Genomic DNA, 20,963 nt, shown 5'->3' with positions numbered 1-20,963 from the left:
AGGGGTCCAGATCCCCCTCCCCCCAACCACTAGCCCCCGAGGCCTCTCCCAGAGCTGGGGCTAGAACCCAGGGGTCCTGATCCCCTTCCCCCCAACCACTAACCCCCGAGGCCTCTCCCAGAGCTGGGGCTAGAACCCAGGGGTCCAGATCCCCCTCCCCCCAACCACTAGCCCCCGAGGCCTCTCCCAGAGCTGGGGCTAGAACCCAGGAGTCCTGATCCCCCTCCCCCCAACCACTAACCCCCGAGGCCTCTTCCAGAGCTGGGGCTAGAACCCAGGGGTCCTGATCCCCCTCCCCCCAACCACTAACCCCCGAGGATTCTCCCAGAGCTGGGGCTAGAACCCAGGAGTCCTGATCCCCCTCCCCCCAACCACTAACCCCCGAGGCCTCTTCCAGAGCTGGGGCTAGAACCCAGGGGTCCTGATCCCCCTCCCCCCAACCACTAGCCCCCGAGGCCTCTCCCAGAGCTGGGGCTAGAACCCAGGGGTCCTGATCCCCCTCCCCCCAACCACTAATCCCCGAGGCCTCTCCCAGAGCTGGGGCTAGAACCCAGGAGTCCTGATCCCCCTCCCCCCAACCACTAGCCCCCGAGGCCTCTCCCAGAGCTGGGGCTAGAACCCAGGGGTCCTGATCCCCCTCCCCCCAACCACTAATTCCCGAGGCCTCTCCCAGAGCTGGGGCTAGAACCCAGGGGTCCTGATCCCCCTCCCCCCAACCACTAATCCCCGAGGCCTCTCCCAGAGCTGGGGCTAGAACCCAGGGGTCCTGATCCCCCTCCCCCCAACCACTAGCCCCCGAGGCCTCTCCCAGAGCTGGGGCTAGAACCCAGGGGTCCTGATCCCCCTCCCCCCAACCACTAGCCCCCGAGGCCTCTCCCAGAGCTGGGGCTAGAACCCAGGGGTCCTGATCCCCCTACCCCCAACCACTAATCCCCGAGGCTTCTCCCAGAGCTGGGGCTAGAACCCAGGGGTCCTGATCCCCCTCCCCCCAACCACTAATCCCCGAGGCCTCTCCCAGAGCTGGGGCTAGAACCCAGGGGTCCTGATCCCCCTCCCCCCAACCACTAGCCCCCGAGGCCTCTCCCAGAGCTGGGGCTAGAACCCAGGAGTCCTGATCCCCCTCCCCCCAACCACTAGCCCCCGAGGCCTCTCCCAGAGCTGGGGCTAGAACCCAGGGGTCCTGATCCCCCTCCCCCCAACCACTAGCCCCCGAGGCCTCTCCCAGAGCTGGGGCTAGAACCCAGGGGTCCTGATCCCCCTCCCCCCAACCACTAGCCCCCGAGGCCTCTCCCAGAGCTGGGGCTAGAACCCAGGGGTCCTGATCCCCCTCCCCCCAACCACTAACCCCCGAGGCCTCTCCCAGAGCTGGGGCTAGAACCCAGGAGTCCTGATCCCCCTCCCCCCAACCATAGAATCATAGAATATCAGGGTTGGAAGGGACCCCAGAAGGTCATCTAGTCCAACCCCCTGCTCGAAGCAGGACCAATTCCCAGTTAAATCATCCCAGCCAGGGCTTTGTCAAGCCTGACCTTAAAAACCTCTAAGGAAGGAGATTCTACCACCTCCCTAGGTAACGCATTCCAGTGTTTCACCACCCTCTTAGTGAAAAAGTTTTTCCTAATATCCAATCTAAACCTCCCCCATTGCAACTTGAGACCATTACTCCTTGTTCTGTCATCTGCTACCATTGAGAACAGTCTAGAGCCATCCTCTTTGGAACCCCCTTTCAGGTAGTTGAAAGCAGCTATCAAATCCCCCCTCATTCTTCTCTTCTGCAGACTAAACAATCCCAGCTCCCTCAGCCTCTCCTCATAAGTCATGTGCTCTAGACCCCTAATCATTTTTGTTGCCCTTCGCTGGACTCTCTCCAATTTATCCACATCCTTCTTGTAGTGTGGGGCCCAAAACTGGACACAGTACTCCAGATGAGGCCTCACCAGTGTCGAATAGAGGGGAACGATCACGTCCCTCGATCTGCTCGCTATGCCCCTACTTATACATCCCAAAATGCCATTGGCCTTCTTGGCAACAAGGGCACACTGCTGACTCATATCCAGCTTCTCGTCCACTGTCACCCCTAGGTCCTTTTCTGCAGAACTGCTGCCTAGCCATTCGGTCCCTAGTCTGTAGCGGTGCATTGGATTCTTCCATCCTAAGTGCAGGACCCTGCACTTATCCTTATTGAACCTCATCAGATTTCTTTTGGCCCAATCCTCCAATTTGTCTAGGTCCTTCTGTATCCTATCCCTCCCCTCCAGCGTATCTACCACTCCTCCCAGTTTAGTATCATCCGCAAATTTGCTGAGAGTGCAATCCACACCATCCTCCAGATCATTTATGAAGATATTGAACAAAACCGGCCCCAGGACCGACCCCTGGGGCACTCCACTTGACACCGCCTGCCAACTAGACATGGAGCCATTGATCACTACCCGTTGAGCCCGACAATCTAGCCAGCTTTCTACCCACCTTATAGTGCATTCATCCAGCCCATACTTCCTTAACTTGCTGACAAGAATACTGTGGGAGACCGTGTCAAAAGCTTTGCTAAAGTCAAGAAACAATACATCCACTGCTTTCCCTTCATCCACAGAACCAGTAATCTCATCATAAAAGGCGATTAGATTAGTCAGGCATGACCTTCCCTTGGTGAACCCATGCTGACTGTTCCTGATCACTTTCCTCTCATGTAAGTGCTTCAGGATTGATTCTTTGAGGACCTGCTCCATGATTTTTCCAGGGACTGAGGTGAGGCTGACTGGCCTGTAGTTCCCAGGATCCTCCTTCTTCCCTTTTTTAAAGATTGGCACTACATTAGCCTTTTTCCAGTCATCCGGGACTTCCCCCATTCGCCACGAGTTTTCAAAGATAGTGGCCAAGGGCTCTGCAATCACAGCTGCCAATTCCTTCAGCACTCTCGGATGCAACTCGTCCGGCCCCATGGACTTGTGCACGTCCAGCTTTTCTAACCACTAGCCCCCGAGGCCTCTCCCAGAGCTGGGGCTAGAACCCAGGAGTCCTGATCCCCCTCCCCCCAACCACTAACCCCCGAGGCCTCTCCCAGAGCTGGGGCTAGAACCCAGGGGTCCTGATCCCCCTCCCCCCAACCACTAGCCCCCGAGGCCTCTCCCAGAGCTGGGGCTAGAACCCAGGAGTCCTGACACACACACCCCTTCCCTGAGCTGGGGATAGAACCCAACCCCAAGCTGGACAAAGTGCCCCGTGGCTGATGTTTTAACCTTCCAATGCAAGGAGCTCGTGTGTATGTTTGTGTGCATGGGTGTGTGTGTGTGTGCATGCAGGGATGTGCCTGTATTCGGGGGGGGGGGGTGCATGCAGAGAGGTACATGTCTTTGTGCGTGTGTGCATGTGTGTATTGGTGTGTGTGTGGAGATGTGTGTCTGTCCCTGCAGGCGTGTGTGTATGTAGTCACGTGTACATGCAGGGATGTGCCTGTATTCGGGGGGGGGGGTGCATGCAGGAACGTACATGTCTTTGTGCATCCATGTAGTCGTGTGTGTGCAGGGGTGTGCCTGCACCAGTGTGTCCGGGGCGGCATGCGTGCATTCCTCGTTTTATGGCCACGCTTGTGCACGTGTTGGGGGTGGGGCTGGGGGCGTTGAGCGGGACGCTCAGTTACCACCCCCGCAAGATCCTGCTACTCAGCTGTTTCAAAGAGGCCCGGGGCTTGGTGTAAACAGCCCGGTCCAGCCCGGCGCCACTCCAGCGCCTTATCTCTGGCCAACACGCCGTGTTTGTTTCAGCCTGTCCCGCCCCATGTTCTTGCTGTGACAGATCTCACCTGCGTCACGGGGGGCCGGCGTGTGGGGCCCGGCTTTGATTGAACGTGGGACAGTTTGTTTTTCACAGTAAAAAGCGAGGACAGGGGTGTTAGTGAAAGCTACAAATACCTGGATGATCTGGGTCCAATTCCCAGCTGTGCCGCAGACTCCCTGGTGACCGCACGGCACGGCTCTGTGCCTCAGTTTCCCCACCCGTACAATGGGGATAATGAATCTACTTTGGTCTGGCTTGTGAGTTCAGACCGGGAGTGCTTGGGGCAAGGACTGTCTCAGTGGGTCTGGGCAGTGCCTGGCACAACGGGGGCCAGTGGCGTAGCTAGGGGGAGCGAACAGGGCCACCTGCTTGTACTCACCGGGCGGCGCGCCGGGTCCTCGGCGGCCCTGAAGGCCCCCGCCGCTGAAATGCCGCTGAGGACCCGGAGCGACTGAAGGCCCCTGCCAAGCCGGACCCCGTGAAGACCCCCCCCACCGAAGACCCTGGGCGACTGAAGGCCCCCACCGAGCCGGACCCCGTGAAGACCCCCCCCACCGAAGACCCGGAGCGTCGCTGGGTGAGTAAAAATTTAAAAAGGCACTGCTCCCCCCGCTCCCCCCTCCCGGCTGGGCGACTGACGGGGGCCCTGAGCTCGGTCAGGGTCTGGGCAGCACCAGGCCCAATTGGGACCTGATCTTGGTTGGCGCCTCTCGGGCTCTTGCAATGCACAAAACCCAGCAATACCGATGTGCTGGCATCACAATGCCCTGGTTTATCTGCTGCCCAGTTCCAACGTCCCCTGGGAGGGTTTGATTATCTTCCTGCTGCTGGGAAGGGACCTGCCCTCCTTCCAGCCAGACGGTTGGGGAGTGCAGGCGGGGGGTGTCTAAACCCCCTTTAACACCCTCTTTCCAGCACCCTCTGGGTCTGGGGTGCATCACCCCCCCCCCCCCGTTTGGTCCAGGTCCTGCGACCTGGAGCCTGAGTGTCCCTGTTTGCGGCATGGTGAGGGCCATCTCCCGCTCGATCCCCCCGCTGCACCCTTGATCGGCAAAGCGCAGGATTGGCCCGGCTAGAGCCCACGGGGTGGGGATTCACTGCCTCGTCTGATCAGCTCCCCAGCTGTGCATCCTACGGGCCAGTGAATCCTGTGTGATGGGGATCCACTCTCTTCTGGAGCCCACTGGCCAGTGATCCACACAGCCCCCCACTGGATCCCACCAGGCAGAACCTTCTGGATCCCATGGGGCAGTGATCTGCTCCCCCCGGATCCCACGGGGCAGTGATCCGCTCCCCCCTGCATCCCACAGGGCAATGGTCAGCTCCCCCCGGATCCCACGGGGCAGTGATCCGCTCCCCTCTGCATCCCACAGGGCAATGGTCAGCTCCCCCCTGGATCCCATGGGGCAGTGATCTGTTCCCCCCGGATCCCACGGGGCAGAGAGCTGCTCCCTCCGGATCCCACAGGGCAGTGATCCGCTCCCCAAGGCAGTGGAGGGGGCATTGGTGGAGACATGGGGGTGTCTCTACCCCTCCTGGCTCCTCTCCAACTCCCTGCCGTGCTCCTCAGCCTCTCCTAGCAGCAGCCCCAGCCCAGCCCTTATCTGTCCCCTCCCAGCCTGCCCGCCCCGCCGAGCGCAGCCACAACCTGCAGCCAGGGGCCAGGGAGCCCTGCCAGGCCAGACGGCTCAGCGCTCCGGACCATGGAGCCTCGTTGGAGCCACATCGCTGCCCTCTGCACCCTGCTGGCCTGGGCCACCTGCACCACGCAGGAGGGAGCCGGACCCGACAATGGCTTCAACATCCAAGGTATCAGCGCGGGCCCTGGGGGCTGGCAGTGCCCTGCGGGCTGGGGGAGGGTGAGTGGCCCGGGGGCCAGGCAGGGGCACGGGGCAGGAATGTTTCATAACAGGAAACTGATTTCCTCCCTCTGCTGTTAGATCCTGACAGCTAGTGTGTGTGTGAGTGTGTGCGCGTGAGCGCGTGCATGAGTGTGAGTGTGTGTGCGTGAGCATGTGTGCGTGAGTGCGTACGTGAGCATGAGCAGAAGTGTGTGTGTGACCGTGAGCACGAGTGTGCGTGGATGTGTGTGAGTGGAAGCATGAGTGTGTGGGGGGGTGTGCACGTGCGTGAGTGTGGGGGTGCGCTTGCAGGCGTTTGTGCTGAGTGCCTGCTGTGTGCGCGTGTGCGCGTGTGTGCACCAGGCTCTAGTGAATGTGGCTGTGAAACATGTTCTGATGTCTTAGCTCAGCGTGTGGGTCTGCCCGATCGACCCCCAGACACACGTGTCCCTCCAGTCGGCTCTCTGTCCTCAGACCCGTCTGTCCTAACGAGAGCCCGAACTACAGCAGAGCTGACCCACCCCATTGATCTATCTATCCCCATACCCCCCTCTATCTATCTATCTATCTATCTATCTATCTATCTATCTATCTATCTATCTATCCCCCCACACACCCATCTCTCCATTCAAATGCCTATATGGCCCTAACCGCCAGCAATCTGAGCATCTCCAGAAGGATGCTGAGGTTGGGGGAAAGCCCCCTAGCAGCCCACCTCTCTGACAGAGTGTATCACTGACCCACTTGCCCGTGTGCTGATCTAGGTTTGTTTCCCAGCCCACGCTAACGGGGCTGCCGGGCAGTTCTGTAGTGCAGCGTGTCGGCGACTCTGCTGAGAGAGACCCGTTAGATAAAAGCAGAAGTAATTCGCGGTAACCTGCAGAGCTAGACTTGGTCATAAAAATTTCATTTTTATTTTTGATCATTTCGACGGAGAATCTCAGGGTTTATTTGTAAGTCTTTTTTTTTAGATTTGCATTGAGCTAAATCTTCACAGCTGCACAAAATTACGGGGCTTTTTTCAGACAACGGGGTGGGGGTGCCGACAACAAGTATTTAACGACACTAGGTGTTCAGATTGAAAAAGGTCAAGCTTTCTCACCGGTCCAACCCAACTTGCCAACGTCACGTACCAAAATACGCAAAGGAAACAGCCTTAAATCAAACTACGGCCTTCTCTCCGTAGATTTCAGTGATCATCGGCGGAAACACTTGTTATCAGGTTGTGCGTGTACATGGTGAAATCAACATTTACTGATAAACATCTTCTCCTTCCCAGCCCATGCACAGATAAGCATGGTGGGCCATTGTACAAGCATGTGTGTTATGGGAAATATAATTTGAGAAACTTATATGGTAAAAAGATGGACTGTATAGGTAATGAGGTAGCTGCATATCTATATACGGACGGGGGGTGCATGTTACGTGAAATACGTTTTGGGAGATATGTCTGGTAAGGTGCCATGTATAGACAGCTAGATGTGGGTCTATGCACAGATAGAGAAGTGTGTGTATAATTTGTGTGTCTATACAAAATATGTGAGTATATGCCTCTTTGTGTATATGTGTATCTACGTAAAATGTGTGAATGTGCATAAATATGTGTATCTTGTGTACATACACACACAAATATATATATACACGCACATGTATGATACACACACATCTCACATCTATTTCTGTGACTGTGTATCTATAAAGAAAATGTGTTTCTCTAGCGAAGCGTGTGTATAGCTGTATACTGTGTGTGTATGTTTAATATCTAGCCTCTTGGAATATGTTTTCCAAACTGCACTTTACCTCCGACATCTAAGCATGTACATAGTCTGAAACATCCTTATCGTGTGTAGCATACAAGGTTGGTTTGCACAGTCTTTGCCCAGAAGGAGGTGGGAGGCAGAGCAACTGAAAGATAAAAGGGAGGGAAAGAGGGGGTGACATCACGGTGGGGGGTTTACCCCTAGATCAGGGAGAGAAGCTGGAGGAGGCATTTCTAGAACAAATAACAGAAGGATCCAAAACACAAGACCTGGTAGTAAGCAGGGGGCACTTCACCTCCCCACACATCTGTCGGGAAGGTCATACGGCAAGATTTCCAGTCCGCTGCTGGAATGCGCTGGGGCCAGCCGTTTGTTCCCGCCAGCGGAGGAAGGAACCGGGGGAAAGGGCAGTTTTGACTTGATTCTGACCAGTGGGGAGGAATTGGTCACACATCTGAAGTTGAAAGGCGATTTGGGTGGAAGTGATTGTGACGGGATAGGTTCCATGTTTCGAGGGAAAGGAAGGAGTGAGAGCAGCAGGAACAGGACAGTGGACATCAAAAAAAGCCGACGTTGACAAACTCCGAGAACTGGCAGCTGAGGTCCCATGGGGAGAAAATCTGTGGGATAAAGGAGTTGAGGAGAGCTGGCAGTTTCTCAAGGAGACGCTATCAAAGATACAGCTTCGAAGTATCCCAATACAAAGGAGAGATCAGAAGAACAGTAAAAGGCCAGCGGGGCTCCTTCAGGAGCTCTTTAATGACCTGAAAATCAAAAAGGGCTCCTACTAAAAGTGGAAACCTGGATGAACTGCTCAGGAGGAGAACAAAAAACCAGCGCAATCATGTAGGGACAAAATCAGACAGGCTAAGGCACAAAACGATTTACACCTGCAAGGGCCATATAAAGCAAGAAGAAGAGGTTCTTTAAATCCATTAGGAGCAAGAGAAAGGCAAAGGAAAGTGGAGATCCTCTACTTAGCGGGGAAGGAGCGCTAATAACTGATGACATCAAGAAGGCCGAAGTGTCTAATGCCTATTTTGCATCAGTCTTCATTAAAATGGCTAACGGTGTCCAGGTACTCAACGCAATGAATATTAACCAGGGGGAAGGAGCGCGAGCCAAAACAAGGAAAGATCAGGGTAAAGCATATTTAAATAAGTGAGATACATTCAAGTTGGCAGGGTCTGATGAAAGCCATCCTAGGTTACTTAAGGAACGAGCTGAAGCGATTATCTTCGAGAGCTCCTGGAGGATGGGTGAGGTCCCAGAGGACTGGACAGGGGCAAATGTAGTATTTTCCTTCTTTGTCTACTGGCCCAGTGAGCTGTAGATAGGAAATATCTTGATTTCAGTAACACTTTGGGTGCAGTCCCATGTGACAGTCTCATAAGCCAACTAAGGAAATGCAGTCTAGATGTAAGATAGATAGAGAGGTGGGTGCACAACTGGTTGAAAATTGTACTCAGAGAGTAGTTATCAATGGTTGGCTGTCAAACTGTGAGGGTGTGTCTGCTGGGGTCCCGCAGGGGTCAGTCCTGGGTCCAGTACTGTTCAATGTTTGTATTAGTGACTTGGCTAACGGAGTGGAGCGTGTGCTTATACGTTTGTGGCTGACACTAAGCTGGGAGGGGTTCCAAGCACTTTGGAGGACAGGATTAGAATTCAAAACAGCCCTGGCAAATTGGAAAATTGGCCTGAAATCAACAAGATGAAATTCAGTAAAGACAAGTGCAAAGTACTTCACTCAGGAAGGAAAAATCAAAGGTCTAGTGTCAGGAAGAGGAGCTGGGGGCTAGAGTGAGTCACAAATTGAACGAGCCCGCAATGTGATGCAGTTGTGAAACCGGCTAATATTCCGGGGTGTATTAGCAGGAGTGTCATACGTGAGACGCGGGAGGTGACTGTCCCACTCTGCTCGGCACTGGGGAGGCCTCAGCTGGAGTCCTGGGTCCAGTTCTGGGTGCTGCGCTTTAGGGAAGATGTGGACAAATTGGAGAGTGGCCAGAGGAGACCCACAGAAATGATCCAAGGTTTAGAAAACCGGATCTGTGAGAGAAGATTAAACCCTGGGCATGTTTAGTCCTGAGAAAAGATGACTGAGACAGGGGAGCTGAGAACAGTCTTCAAATATCTTAAGGGCTGTTAGAAAGAGGGTGGGGATCAATGGTTCTCCCTGTCTCTGGAGGGTAGGACAAGAAGCAATGGGCTTCATCTGCAGCGAGGGAGATGGAGGCTAGAATTAGGAAAAACTTTCTAACTAACCCTAAGGGGGGCTAAGCTCTGGACCAGGTGTCCAAGGGCGGTTGTGGGATCCCTGACATGAGGTTTTGAAGAACCAGTTGGACAAACCCCGGTCAGGGGCGGTCAAGGTTTATTTGCTCCTGCCTCAGCACAGTGGGCTGGACCCGATGAGCTCTCGCCGATGAGCTCTCGAGATCCCTTCCAGCCCCACATTTCTATGTTTCTTTGATATTTTATTCCTCTACCGTACAGACATTTTGTTAAAACCACGTCTTCTCTTAATATATGAATGAGACGCAGCTCGTGCCTCCATAGTCACGGTTAAGTTGAATTTTGCTCCTAAAACAGGGTTATAAAGAATATATTGTTTTCTAAAATCTAATCTAATCTATCTATTCCAATACACATCTATCTATCTATCTATCTATCTATCTATCCCCATACACCCCTTCTATCTATCTATCTACCTATCTATATATCCCCATACACCCCTTCTATCTATCTATCCATCCCCATACACCCCTTCTATCTATCTATCTATCTATCTATCTATCTATCTATCTATCTATCTATCTATCTATCCCCATACACCCCTTCTATCTAATCTATCTATCTATCTATCTATCTATCCCCATACACCCCTTCTATCTATCTATCTATCTATCTATCTATCAATCTATCCCCATACACCACTTCTATCTATCTAATCTATCTATCTATCCCCATACACCACTTCTATCTATCTAATCTATCTATCTATCCCCATACACCACTTCTATCTATCTATCCCCATACACCCCATCTATATCTATCTATCTATCTATCTATCGATCCCCATACACCCCTTCTATCTATCTATCTATCCCCATACACCCCAATCTATATCTATCTATCTATCTATCTCCATACACCCCTTCTATCTATCTATCTATCTATCTATCTACCTATCTATGCCCATACACCCCCCCCTCTATCCCCACACACCCCTTCTATCTATCTAATCTATCTATCCATCCCATACACCCCTTCTATCTATCTATCTATTTAATCTACTTTCCTAAATTATATAAAGGGAACGTAGCCTATAAGGTAATAATATAGAACAGGTAATTAAAGATCATTTCTCGACTCCATGCGTGACGCAGACTGGGAGTTGTTAACAGAAAGCAGCTTCAAGCAAAATGACAGAGGCTAAGGGGAATTCTGTGTCTGCACGTGGCTGAATCCCCGTGAAATGCCTGGAACAGGCGGCGCTGGTCTAATAAACGAAGCACGAACTAATCATATGTATTATCTGGATTATGGTAGAGCCCAAAGGCCCAGTTGTGCCGGGCGCTGCCCGGACACAGTATAACCGTGCAGTGAGGAGCTGTGTTATTATTTTCTACACACAATCACCCACATGTACACATACACCTAGTCCTACCCCCCCATACACAGACACACACACAGACACACACCTACCTTCACACACAGACATACACACCTGTTTCTACACACATCCACACCCATATATCTATATATACACACACCTACCTTCACACACATGCACACAGATACACACACACACAGACCCCCTATTGGATAGCCCTTCATGAGTCAGCAGACACTCGTGCACACAGAGATGCTCACACACACACACACACATTCACCCGGACTCTCCCCCGCACACATTAACTCTCCTGCATGGTGCCAATGGAGTGCCCTGCTCCATTCACGGGGTGTCTGCCTGCAGTGGGACAGACCCAGGGAGCGGAGGTCTGCCCCCAGGAACCCCTCGGGCAGGGCCGGCTGGCTCCAGACGAGACCCCTCACTCTCAGCAGCAGCTGGGGCCTGTTGCCTGCTGGGGGTTGGGGTTGTTCTTGTGCCTGGCTGCGAAGGTCTCTCTTGGAGCCACCTCCCCGGGCGGTTCAAGGCAAGGGGCTGTTAACCCTCAGAACCCCCAGCAGCAGGATGTTACTAGGGCGCAGGGTTTGCTGCAGGGTAGCGGCGTTCTTCGCTGGCCAGGCTTTAGGGGTGCAGGACTAGGATCAGGGGGATTGCTCGATGACTCGGGGTGGGGGGGTTGTTAATTGGTCCGTGTGGTTGGTGGGGGAGAGGTGGCTGCTAACTGGGCCCTCCCTGTGCCCCCAGCTGCCCTGCTTCTGGGTGAGGAGCCCCTGGACCCCAAATGTTTCACACGCTGCCTGGAGGACCTGACCTGCTTCTGGGAGAGCAGCAGCCCCCCGAGTGCCACGGAATATGGCTTCTTCTATGTCGTGGAGTGAGTCCCCCTCCCCCTCCCGCACCGGGGACCCCTCTGCGGGGAGATGAGGGGGGAGAGGGCAAGTCTTGGAATGCCAGTGCTGCCATTGTGCCCCCGTCCCTCCCATGCCCGCCTCTGTGCCCCCAAGTCTCATCCCACAGCCTGCCCCTTGCCCCCTCCCTCTGCACCCTCAGGCTGTGCCCCCCAGGCCAGCCCCAGCATGTGCCCCACCAAGCGTGCCCCCTCTGCTGATACCCCCATCCCACGTCTGCTGCCCCGGGCATGCATGAAAGGGCCCCAGGTCTCCCCTCCCCCCAGCCTCTGCTGCTGCTGACCCCCTGCCCCCCTCTCTCCCTGCCTCTGACAGGGGGGACGCCCCGCAACGCTGCAACCTGAGCGTGGCCCGGACGCCCTGGAACAGCACCCGCTTCACCTGCATCTTCCCCCCCCAGGACACCCCGTCCTTCACCCCCCTGCACGTTGGTGCCTTCACTGGCAACAGCAGCAACATCGTCCACGCCCGCACCATCATGGTCAACCAAGTGGGTAGGTGTGAGAGCCGGGAGGGGAAAGGCCCCACGTCCCCCGGAGCCAGCCAGTCCTCCTGCCCCGGGCCGGATCGGAGCCGGCGCCCCCTAGAGGGGAAAGGCCCCATACCCCATTCCCAGTCCCCCCGAGCCAGCCAGTCTTCTTGCCCCAGGCCAGATCGGAGCCGGCGCCCCCTAGAGGGGAAAGGCCCCATACCCCATTCCCAGTTCCCCCGAGCCAGCCAGTCCTCCTGCCCCGGGCCGGATCGGAGCCGGCGCCCCCTAGAGGGGAAAGGCCCCATACCCCATTCCCAGTCCCCCCGAGCCAGCCAGTCCTCCTGCCCCAGGCCAGACAGGAGCCAGTGCACAGAGGGGAAAGGCCCCATGCCTCATTCCCCAGCCCCTGAGCCAGCTGGGCCCCTGCCCCAAGCCGGATCGGAGCCGGCACCCCCTAGAGGGGAAAGGCCCTGTGTCCCATTCCCAGCTCTCCCCCCAACCCCCCCCGAGCTATCCAGTCTCCAGCCCCGGGCCACATCGGAGCCAGCACTGACTAGAGGGGAAAGGCCCCGTGACCCATTCCCTGCCCCCCCACCCAGCCAGTCCCTGCCCTGGGCCAGATCGGAGCCAGTGCCTGGAGGGGAAAGACCCCATGCCCCACTCCCCACCCCCCGACCCAGCTAATTCCCCTGCCCCGGGCCAGATGGGTGCTGGCGCCCCCTCGAGGGGAAAGTCCCCATGCCCACGCCCCACAGCCAACCCATCCCCCTCCTTAGGGCTGCATTGAGGCTGGCGGCCCCCTAGAGGGGAACGGCCCCATTCCCAGCCTCCCGACCCAGCCAGGCCCCCACCCCCCCCCCGGGGCCAGCACCCCCTAGAGGGGAAAGGCCTCGAGCCCCATTCCCAGGCCCCCGGACACACCAGCTCACGTCTCCCCCCCCGGCCGCAGTTCTCCCGGACCCTCCGTCCAACCTGACGGCGCGTGCGACCGAGAGCCCGGGGCAGCTGACCGTGAGCTGGCAGCCGCCCGGCCTCCGCTACCTGGAGAGCAGCCTGCGCTACGAGGTGGCCTTCGCCCCCGAGGGCGCCGAGCGCCAGACGGTGAGCCCCCCCCCGCCCCTGCCCTGCCCCGGCCCCGCCCGGCCCCGCCCGGCGCCCCTCACCCTGCCCTCCCGCCCCCCGCAGGTCGACATCCCCGACGGCCGCACCGAGTGCCTGATCCTCAACCTGCGGGGCCGGACCCGCTACGCCCTGGCCGTGCGCGTCAAGCCCGACGGCGTCAGCTACAGCGGCTACTGGAGTGCCTGGTCGGCGCCGGTCACCGTGGTGACGCCCCACGGTGAGACCCCCTCCCCGGAGGCCCCCCCCCGCGTTGGGTGGTGGGGGATAGCGGGGGGGGTGGAGGGGCCGTTGGGTGGCAGGGGATAGCGGGGTGGGGATGGGGGTGGAGGGGCCGTTGGGTGGCGGGGGATAGTGGGGTGGGGGTGGAGGGGTCATTGGGTGGTGGGGAATAGCGGGGTGGGGGTGGAGGGGTTGTTGGATGGCGGGGGATAGCGGGGTGGGGGTGGAGGGGTCATTGGGTGGTGGGGAATAGCGGGGTGGGGGTGGAGGGGCCGTTGGGTGGCGGGGGATAGCGGGGGATAGCGGGGTGGGGATGGGGGTGGAGGGGCCGTTGGGTGGCAGGGAATAGCGGGGTGGGGGTGGAGGGGTCACTGGGTGGTGGGGAATAGCGGGGTGGGGGTGGAGGGGCCGTTGGGTGGCGGGGGATAGCGGGGTGGGGGTGGGGGTGCAGGGGCTGTTGGGTGGCAGGGAATAGCGGGGTGGGGGTGGAGGGGTCATTGGATGGCGGGGGATAGCGGGGTGGGGGTGGAGGGGCCGTTGGGTGGCAGGGGATAGCGGGATGGGGTGGGGGTGGAGGGGCCGTGGGGTGGAGGGGGAGGATGGGGGATGGGGGTGGAGGGGTCGTTGGGTGGCAGGGGGTAGTGGGGGATGGGGGTGGAGTGGCTGTAGGGCAGCAGGGGAGGATTGGGGTGGAGGGACCATCGGGTGGCGGGGGATAGCGGGGGGATGGGGGTGGAGGGGCCGTGGGCTGGCGGGGGATAGCGGGGTGGGGTGGGGGTGGAGGGGGCCGCGGGATGGTCTGGGGGTCCGATCCTGGGCCCTTCTCTATGATCCCACTGGAGGCAGCTGGCGCCATCCATGGGGCCACTTGTTCCCGCAGCCTGGGCTGACCCTGCCACCCCACCTTGCAGATCTGGACCCCCTGATCCTGTCGCTGTCGCTCATCCTGGTGCTCATCGTGGTGCTCCTGGCCCTCTTTGCCCTGCTCACCCACCGCAGGTACCGCCCGCCGCGCCCGTGCCCACCAGGACAGCCCATCCCGCACTCGCTGGGCCCCTCCAGGCTAAGGCTTCAACCCCAGCCTTACTCATGTGCACACGCCTGCCAAACTGGGTGTGGTGCCCAGGGGGGCAGAGGAGTGGGGGTGGGGGCTGTAAGGTTGTGTGTGGGGGGGTGCAAGGGGGCTGCGAGGTTGTGTGTGCAGATGCCCCTGTGTGCAGTCATGTTTGGGGGCGGTATACATTTGTGTGTGAGGCGTGTGCGCGTGCATGGAGGTGTGTCCAGGGGTGCACATGTGCACACACGCCTCACACATGTGTGGGGGACTGGGCACGTGTGTGAGAGTATGCGCAAGGCATGTGTGCACGGAGGGGTGTCCCCAGGGGTGCGTGCATGTACTTGTCTAGGGTAGCATGCGCATGCGTGTGGCAACGTGTCTGCATATGCTTGGCGCTTGCGTGTGTGAGGGGATGCACGAGGCGTGGGGGCGGCGCTGGGGGCCGTATCTCCTGAGCCCCCTGCCGCCAACGGCCCACAAGCGTTCGCAGGGTGGGTGCACATTCATTTCCATTGCGGGGGGGGGGAGGATTCACACCTGGGCTTGTCTCCTGTTCACCTCTGTCCCCCCCGCTCCCCCCCAAGGTTTTTGAAGAAGCAGCTGTGGCCTGTGATTCCCAGCCCGGAGCAAAAATTCGAGGGGCTTTTCACCCTCTACAAGGGGAACTTCCAGGTACCGGATTCTGCCCTGGCCAGGGGCCCCACAGGGGGCTGCAGCACATCGATGCATGGAGGGGTCTGGCCAGCAGGGCCTGCTGGGGCGGGGGGGGTCACCACACTGCCCACATCTGTGCTGGGGCTATGGGGGTCTGATGCTGGGGGGACGTGCTGGGCTGGGGGACCAGGGCGGTTGTCCGGGGGGGGGAGATGCTTAGAGATGGGGAAGCCCCCAGAGAAGGGCCAAGCTGCAGAGTGAGCCCGGGGCTGGTTTTCATGCTGCCAAATGCTAGGCATTGTTGTTGTAGGCCCTACATAAATCCTTGGTTTAAAACAAAGGGGCTGGCAGGATCTGGCCCAGGGTGGGTGCTGGGGGGACGGGCAGAACTTGAGAGTCCAGCGGTGCAGAGAGGGGGCTCAGACCACCAGGCCTGGCTCAGAAGGTGCCCCCGCACCCAGCCTCTCCGGTGATCCAGGCCCTGTTGCCTTCGCAGCTCTGGCTGGGACAAAGGAACGCCTGCCTCTGGTGGAGTGGGAACCCTGGCTACTTGGAGGAGCAGCCCAGCCTGCTGGAGGTGCTGTCCGAGGGCCGCGAATCCAAGGCGGAGGGGCCGGTGCCCCCTCTGCCCCCCAAAGCCCAGGGCTCGGCCCTGCCCAGCCGCCCTCAGCTGCCCGCAGAGCCCCAGGGCGACTACCTGGTGCTGGATGAACAGCTGATGCCGTGCAGCCTGGGCGAGGACTCTCTGCTCCTGCTGGATGCCTGGAGCAGTGCGGGCGTTGAAGCCCCCCCTGCCGTGGGGCAGGAGCTGGGCCTCCCGGAGGCCACACCGGAGCCTGTCCCGGGGGAGCGGGTCTCGTCCTCTTCCAGCTTCGAGTACACCGTCTTCGACCCCAGTTCGGAGCTGCTGGCACCCTGTGGGCACCAGCGCCCGCTCAAATACAGCTACTTGCTGGTGTCCGACTCAGGGATCTCTGCTGACTACGGCCCCCTGGGCACCAGCACCAACCGGCCCAACCTCTACACCAACCTGTGCCAGGATGGGGGCCAGGCCCAGCCCTTCCCAGCCAGCTACGTGGCGTGCTCATAGTGCCGGCGGACGGGCAGGGGACTCCAGGCCTGGCGAACAGAGATGGACCCCCAGGTCTGCCGGACGTGGAGGAAACTCCTTCCCGGCAGGACGTCGCGGGGACCCTGTCCTGGCAGGAGGTTCAGGAGACCTGGGAGGAGGTAAAGGAGACCCCCGTCCCAGCAGGAGGTTGAGGATGGATATATGACCCCAGCACCAGCTCCCTCTTGCCCGGTGCTTGCCAGGCTGTGGTGGGAGCCAAGGCAGGTGGGAGCCGAACTGCCCCAGCTCAGGCTCAGACTGGGCTCTCGCCGGGACGGAAACTCCCACCTGGCCGGATGGGCCACGGGGCGACGCGGACGGTGCTGGCTGTTGCAGCCATGGAGCAGGTGGTCAGGGACCAACCTGCCAGCAGGGGGCGTTACCTCCAATTGCCCCCCCGACCAGAGCTGGCTTGGATTCGAAACACGAGCTGGGTGGAAGCTGTAGCCCCCTGTGCCACAAAGGGGAGCCCACCCACTCTGCTCTCCCTCCCACCCCCCAGCCTGGCTCGGCTGCAAGGGGTGCTGGGAGTCCTGCAATCCTGCTCCTTTTCTTTTTGTACTTATGTGTATAGGGGAGGAAAGCTCAAAAAGCCCCGTTACCCCTGTAAATCTGTTACTGCTGTGACCAATGTAGTAGCCAGGCAGTAGGGGCTAGAGGTTAGAGTGGGGGGTGGGCCGGGTGTCAGGACTCTTGGGTTCTAGCCCCAGCTGTGGGAGGAGAGTGGGGCCTAGTGGTTAGAGCTAGGGGAGCTGGGCGTCAGGACTCCTGGGTTCCAGCCCCCGCTCCGAGAGGGAAGTGCAGTTTGGGGGTTGGGCTGGCAGCCATGACTCCTGGGTTCTATCCCAGCTATGCCACTGACTGGCTTTGTGACCTGGGGCAAGTCCCACCCCTGCCCCCTTTCTGCACCTGTTTCCCCACTTGTAAAACAGGGCTGACAATACTGACCAACCCGGGTTGTCATTTGGATCTTCCCTCTGCTATAGGTATTTAACCCCATGGGGTTGTCCCTGCCCTGGGGCGCTCTCGTCATTAACCCTTTAAGGGATGCTGCCGGCGCCAGATGGACTGATTCGCCCTGGCACCACCGCAGCCCTCTTGGGGTGAGACCAACCCACCTGGCCAGCACTGAAACACCTGGGGGTTGAGGGCTCCTATCTGCCTGGCAGCGGTGGGGCCCCAGCTTTGGCCAGGGGCTTGTTAAAGGGGAGCAGGCGGGGCTGGCTAGGAGGGCCAGTGGGGGTTGAGAATCCCCACAACTAGGGGACTGCCCCGCAGCGCACAGTGCCCTGGCAGGGCTGGGGCCCAGCTAGGAGCCCGCAGCGGCTGGATGCGTGAGAGATCTTGGTCTTTTAATAAAGGGGCTGGTTTTTTCCACTCCACGTCTGCCTACTTTCTGCTGGGGAAGGCTCCACGGATCCGGGATGCCCCGTTACGTCAGCTCAGTCTGAAACCGATCAAGCTCCGACTTCAAACCGGTTCGGCATTTCCCCCTCACTGCTCCTCCAGGGGACTGCCGCCTTCTCTGCTGGGTAGAAACCTCCTTCCCCATCTGTGCCTGGGCCAGCCTTGTCAGGCCAGCTTAGAGCGAGGGAGACGCAGGGGGAAAAGATGCCGCGGGAGAGACTGGAACCCCTTTAGGCAGGGACTGGCTTTGTGATTGGAGTTTGTACAGCACCTAGCACAACGGGATCCTGGACACTGCCGTCATACAGATAAATCATGTTTTCCGCTCCTCGTAGCAGGGCCTGAGGATCGTGACACCGGTTAAAGCCAGCATGCGTGGCTGCCTGTCCCGCGTGCTGGGGTCTTGCACGTGCCCGGCCCAAGTGCAAGGAAACGTGGCAACGGGGCCCTGGACGCTGCTGGCTCTCCCGTGCCACTAGGCGTCAATGACTCCACTGGCTCTCAGCCTGGGCGCTGGTAGAAACACTGTGGCGTAGCTCGAGCGGGCGGCAGACAGTGCCGGGGTGCCAGGGGCGGAATCGGGGGAGTAGCTCTGCTTGGGTCCAGCCTCCCACCTGTGTGAGGACCCCCCCCCGACCCTCCAAACAGCCCCACAGGCAGGCAGCAGGCAGAACCCTTTGGCTCAGTGCCCGTCCCCACCTGATAGCGATTATCTCCACAGCAACCAGCCCCCCGGGGGTTATCAGCAGCAGCTCAGCTTGTGGCAGGCAGCGGAAGCCCAGCCAAGCGCTGACTCTCGGCAGGGACTGGCGCCGATCCAACATCGGCAGGGTGAGCCACTTGGGACGGGAGCCCGTCGGGAGGGACGGGAGGGGGCAGGAGCTGAAGGCTCCAGCCGAGGCGGCAGGGAGCCTGCACAGGGGCTGCTGGGCCTGATTCGTGGCTTCACCATCCTTGTGCCAGCGCCCCAAGCCCTGTGCCAGATCAGCTCCATGGCACTAACCAGCTGGGAGGGACATTCGCGGCTGTGGAAGGGGAGTGCGGTCTAGTGGGTTAGAACAGGAGAGGGAGGGCCTGGGAGCCAGGACTCCTGGATTCTACTCCCAGATCTGGGAGGGGCTGGAGTCAGGTTTTATTAATGGATCTGGACCGGGAGTAGGGGCTAATGCTCAGAGCAGGGGAAATGACTCGAGGTCAGACAGCAGGTGAGTGGCAAGAGCCAGGAACAGAGGCCCAATCTCCTCCGCTCCGAGCCCTGCATCCTACGCACTGGAACAGATGGGCTCCCCCTCAGAGTTGGGCGCAGCTAACTGGTCAGGTCACCCCACCTCCTCAGAGAGCCGAAACCCTGGAAAATAAATTAGATTCAGGGGTAGAGACTGCACATTACGCTGTCTGTGCAGCACCTGGCGCGATGGGGGGGGGGGCCCCCGATCTCGGCTGCTCCTTCGGCGGTACTGGAATAAAGAGATTTGTATTGTTGAATCTTCCAACATTTCTATTCACTGTGGGTGGCAAATTAAGCAGGCCAAGGAGGGGACGTACAGAGACGGATTTTCCCCTAAATCACCCAAGCTTCAGCCAACGACCAGGGCAGAAACCCACACTCGGGAAACAGACGGATTTACATCTCCAGTGGAGAATGCTAGAGGCCAGAGCCCCAGTGGTCACTTCTCAGCCCCGGTAGCTCTGTCTCTGTCCGAAGCTGCCCCTGGATCCTCTGCACACCCCCGTGGAACCGGATATACCTTCATCTCTCCATCGAGGCTGAATCCCAGCCTCCATTCCCGGTCTGGAGCACCAGGCTGGGACAGGCGTGCCCTGAACAGCCCGTCGCCCCCACAGTCCTCCTGGCCCAGGGCTGCCGCCGAGTCTGGGCACAGCCAGCACTGGGCTGGGAAGTAGCGCTGGAGGATACTGAGATGATCCTCAACCTCTGTTTCCCCGGAGACCTGCATGGAGGCGATGAGCTGGCAGCAGGGGGCAGATCCTTGGGGGTCCGCGCGGAGACGCCCCGTGAAGTACGAAGCTGTGTCCACCAGCAGGGCTGAGAGCTGGGCAGCTGCCTGAGGGCCAGGGCAACCAGCGAGGTAATGCTCCAGGCCATCCAGCAAGATGAGGGCAGGGGGCCCAGGCAGGCTCTGGTGCAGCGAGGCCAACAGCTGCCGCAACTCCCGCAAGGAGGGCGGGTAGAGGAACTGGATGCGCTAGGGTGGGGAAGGGGAGGGAAGCGATTGAATTGGGTCAGCCCCCGCCCGGGATCCCCTCCCCCACAGCCCATCCTGCCCCCGCCCGGAATCCCCTCCCCCACAGCCCATCCTGCCCCCGCCCGGGATCCCCTCCCCCACAGCCCATCCTGCCCCTGCCCGGGATCCCCTCCCTCACCAGGCCAACCACAGCCAAGCCCCCCTGCCTCCCAGCTAGTCCCAACCCAGTATATCCTCCCTTCCCCTGCCTGGCATCCCCCTGCCAACACCCCACCAAGTCCAGGCCGCCAGCTGTCCTATGCCAGCACCAACCCCCCCCCCTCCAAAAAGCCCCTCCCTATCTGGCCCCTCCCACTCCTCAGGCCCCTCCCTTTATCCGATGCCCTGCCCCTTAGGCTCCTCCCCTGCCATGAAGCCCCACCCCTTAGCTCCCCGCTCCCATCAGGCACTGCGGCCTCCAGCTTCGCTCCACATTCAGCCCCCCGCCCCCTAAGACTTTGACCCTTGGCCCCGCCCCTTCCGCGCAGGCCCCGCCCCCTCGGCCCCGCCCCTTCCGCGCAGGCCCCGCCCATCACCTGCAGGCCGCGCGGGTCGCTCTCCCCGCGCCGGGCCCCCGGCAGCCGCTGCAGGGCGCGAGGCGCCAGGAACAGCGCGCGGGGCCCGCCCCGGGCCGCCCGGAACAGCAGCGCCGAGCGGCCGGAGCGGGCCGGGCCCAGCACCAGGGCCGGGGCCGGGGCCGGGTCGGGCCCCGCTGCGCCCAGCGCCCGCTGCAGCGCCGCCGACATTGCCCCGCC

General features: G+C 59.4%; 2 protein-coding genes across 2 annotated transcripts; one reads left to right on the top strand and one right to left on the bottom strand.

The window, feature by feature from the left end:
• Positions 1 to 3,418: 3,418 nt before the first annotated feature.
• Positions 3,419 to 19,416, top strand: EPOR (erythropoietin receptor). The gene is made up of 9 exons (XM_074935053.1): positions 3,419 to 4,354; positions 5,396 to 5,586; positions 11,757 to 11,886; positions 12,236 to 12,414; positions 13,342 to 13,493; positions 13,578 to 13,731; positions 14,645 to 14,732; positions 15,375 to 15,462; positions 15,941 to 19,416. Exons 2-9 carry the CDS (start codon positions 5,481 to 5,483, stop codon positions 16,532 to 16,534), a joined length of 1,491 nt encoding a protein of 496 aa, XP_074791154.1. The 5' UTR covers positions 3,419 to 4,354; positions 5,396 to 5,480; the 3' UTR covers positions 16,535 to 19,416.
• A 7-nt stretch (positions 19,417 to 19,423) lies between these two features.
• SWSAP1 (SWIM-type zinc finger 7 associated protein 1) lies at positions 19,424 to 20,954 on the bottom strand. The gene is made up of 2 exons (XM_074935054.1): positions 20,745 to 20,954; positions 19,424 to 20,169 (listed from the first exon to the last, which is right to left on the bottom strand). Exons 1-2 carry the CDS (start codon positions 20,952 to 20,954, stop codon positions 19,630 to 19,632), a joined length of 750 nt encoding a protein of 249 aa, XP_074791155.1. The 3' UTR covers positions 19,424 to 19,629.
• Positions 20,955 to 20,963: the final 9 nt, after the last annotated feature.

The sequence above is a fragment of the Natator depressus genome, chromosome 20 (genome assembly GCF_965152275.1).
Source record: "Natator depressus isolate rNatDep1 chromosome 20, rNatDep2.hap1, whole genome shotgun sequence".
Taxonomy (NCBI): domain Eukaryota; kingdom Metazoa; phylum Chordata; order Testudines; family Cheloniidae; genus Natator; species Natator depressus.
This window is presented reverse-complemented; position numbering and strand designations above follow the sequence as displayed.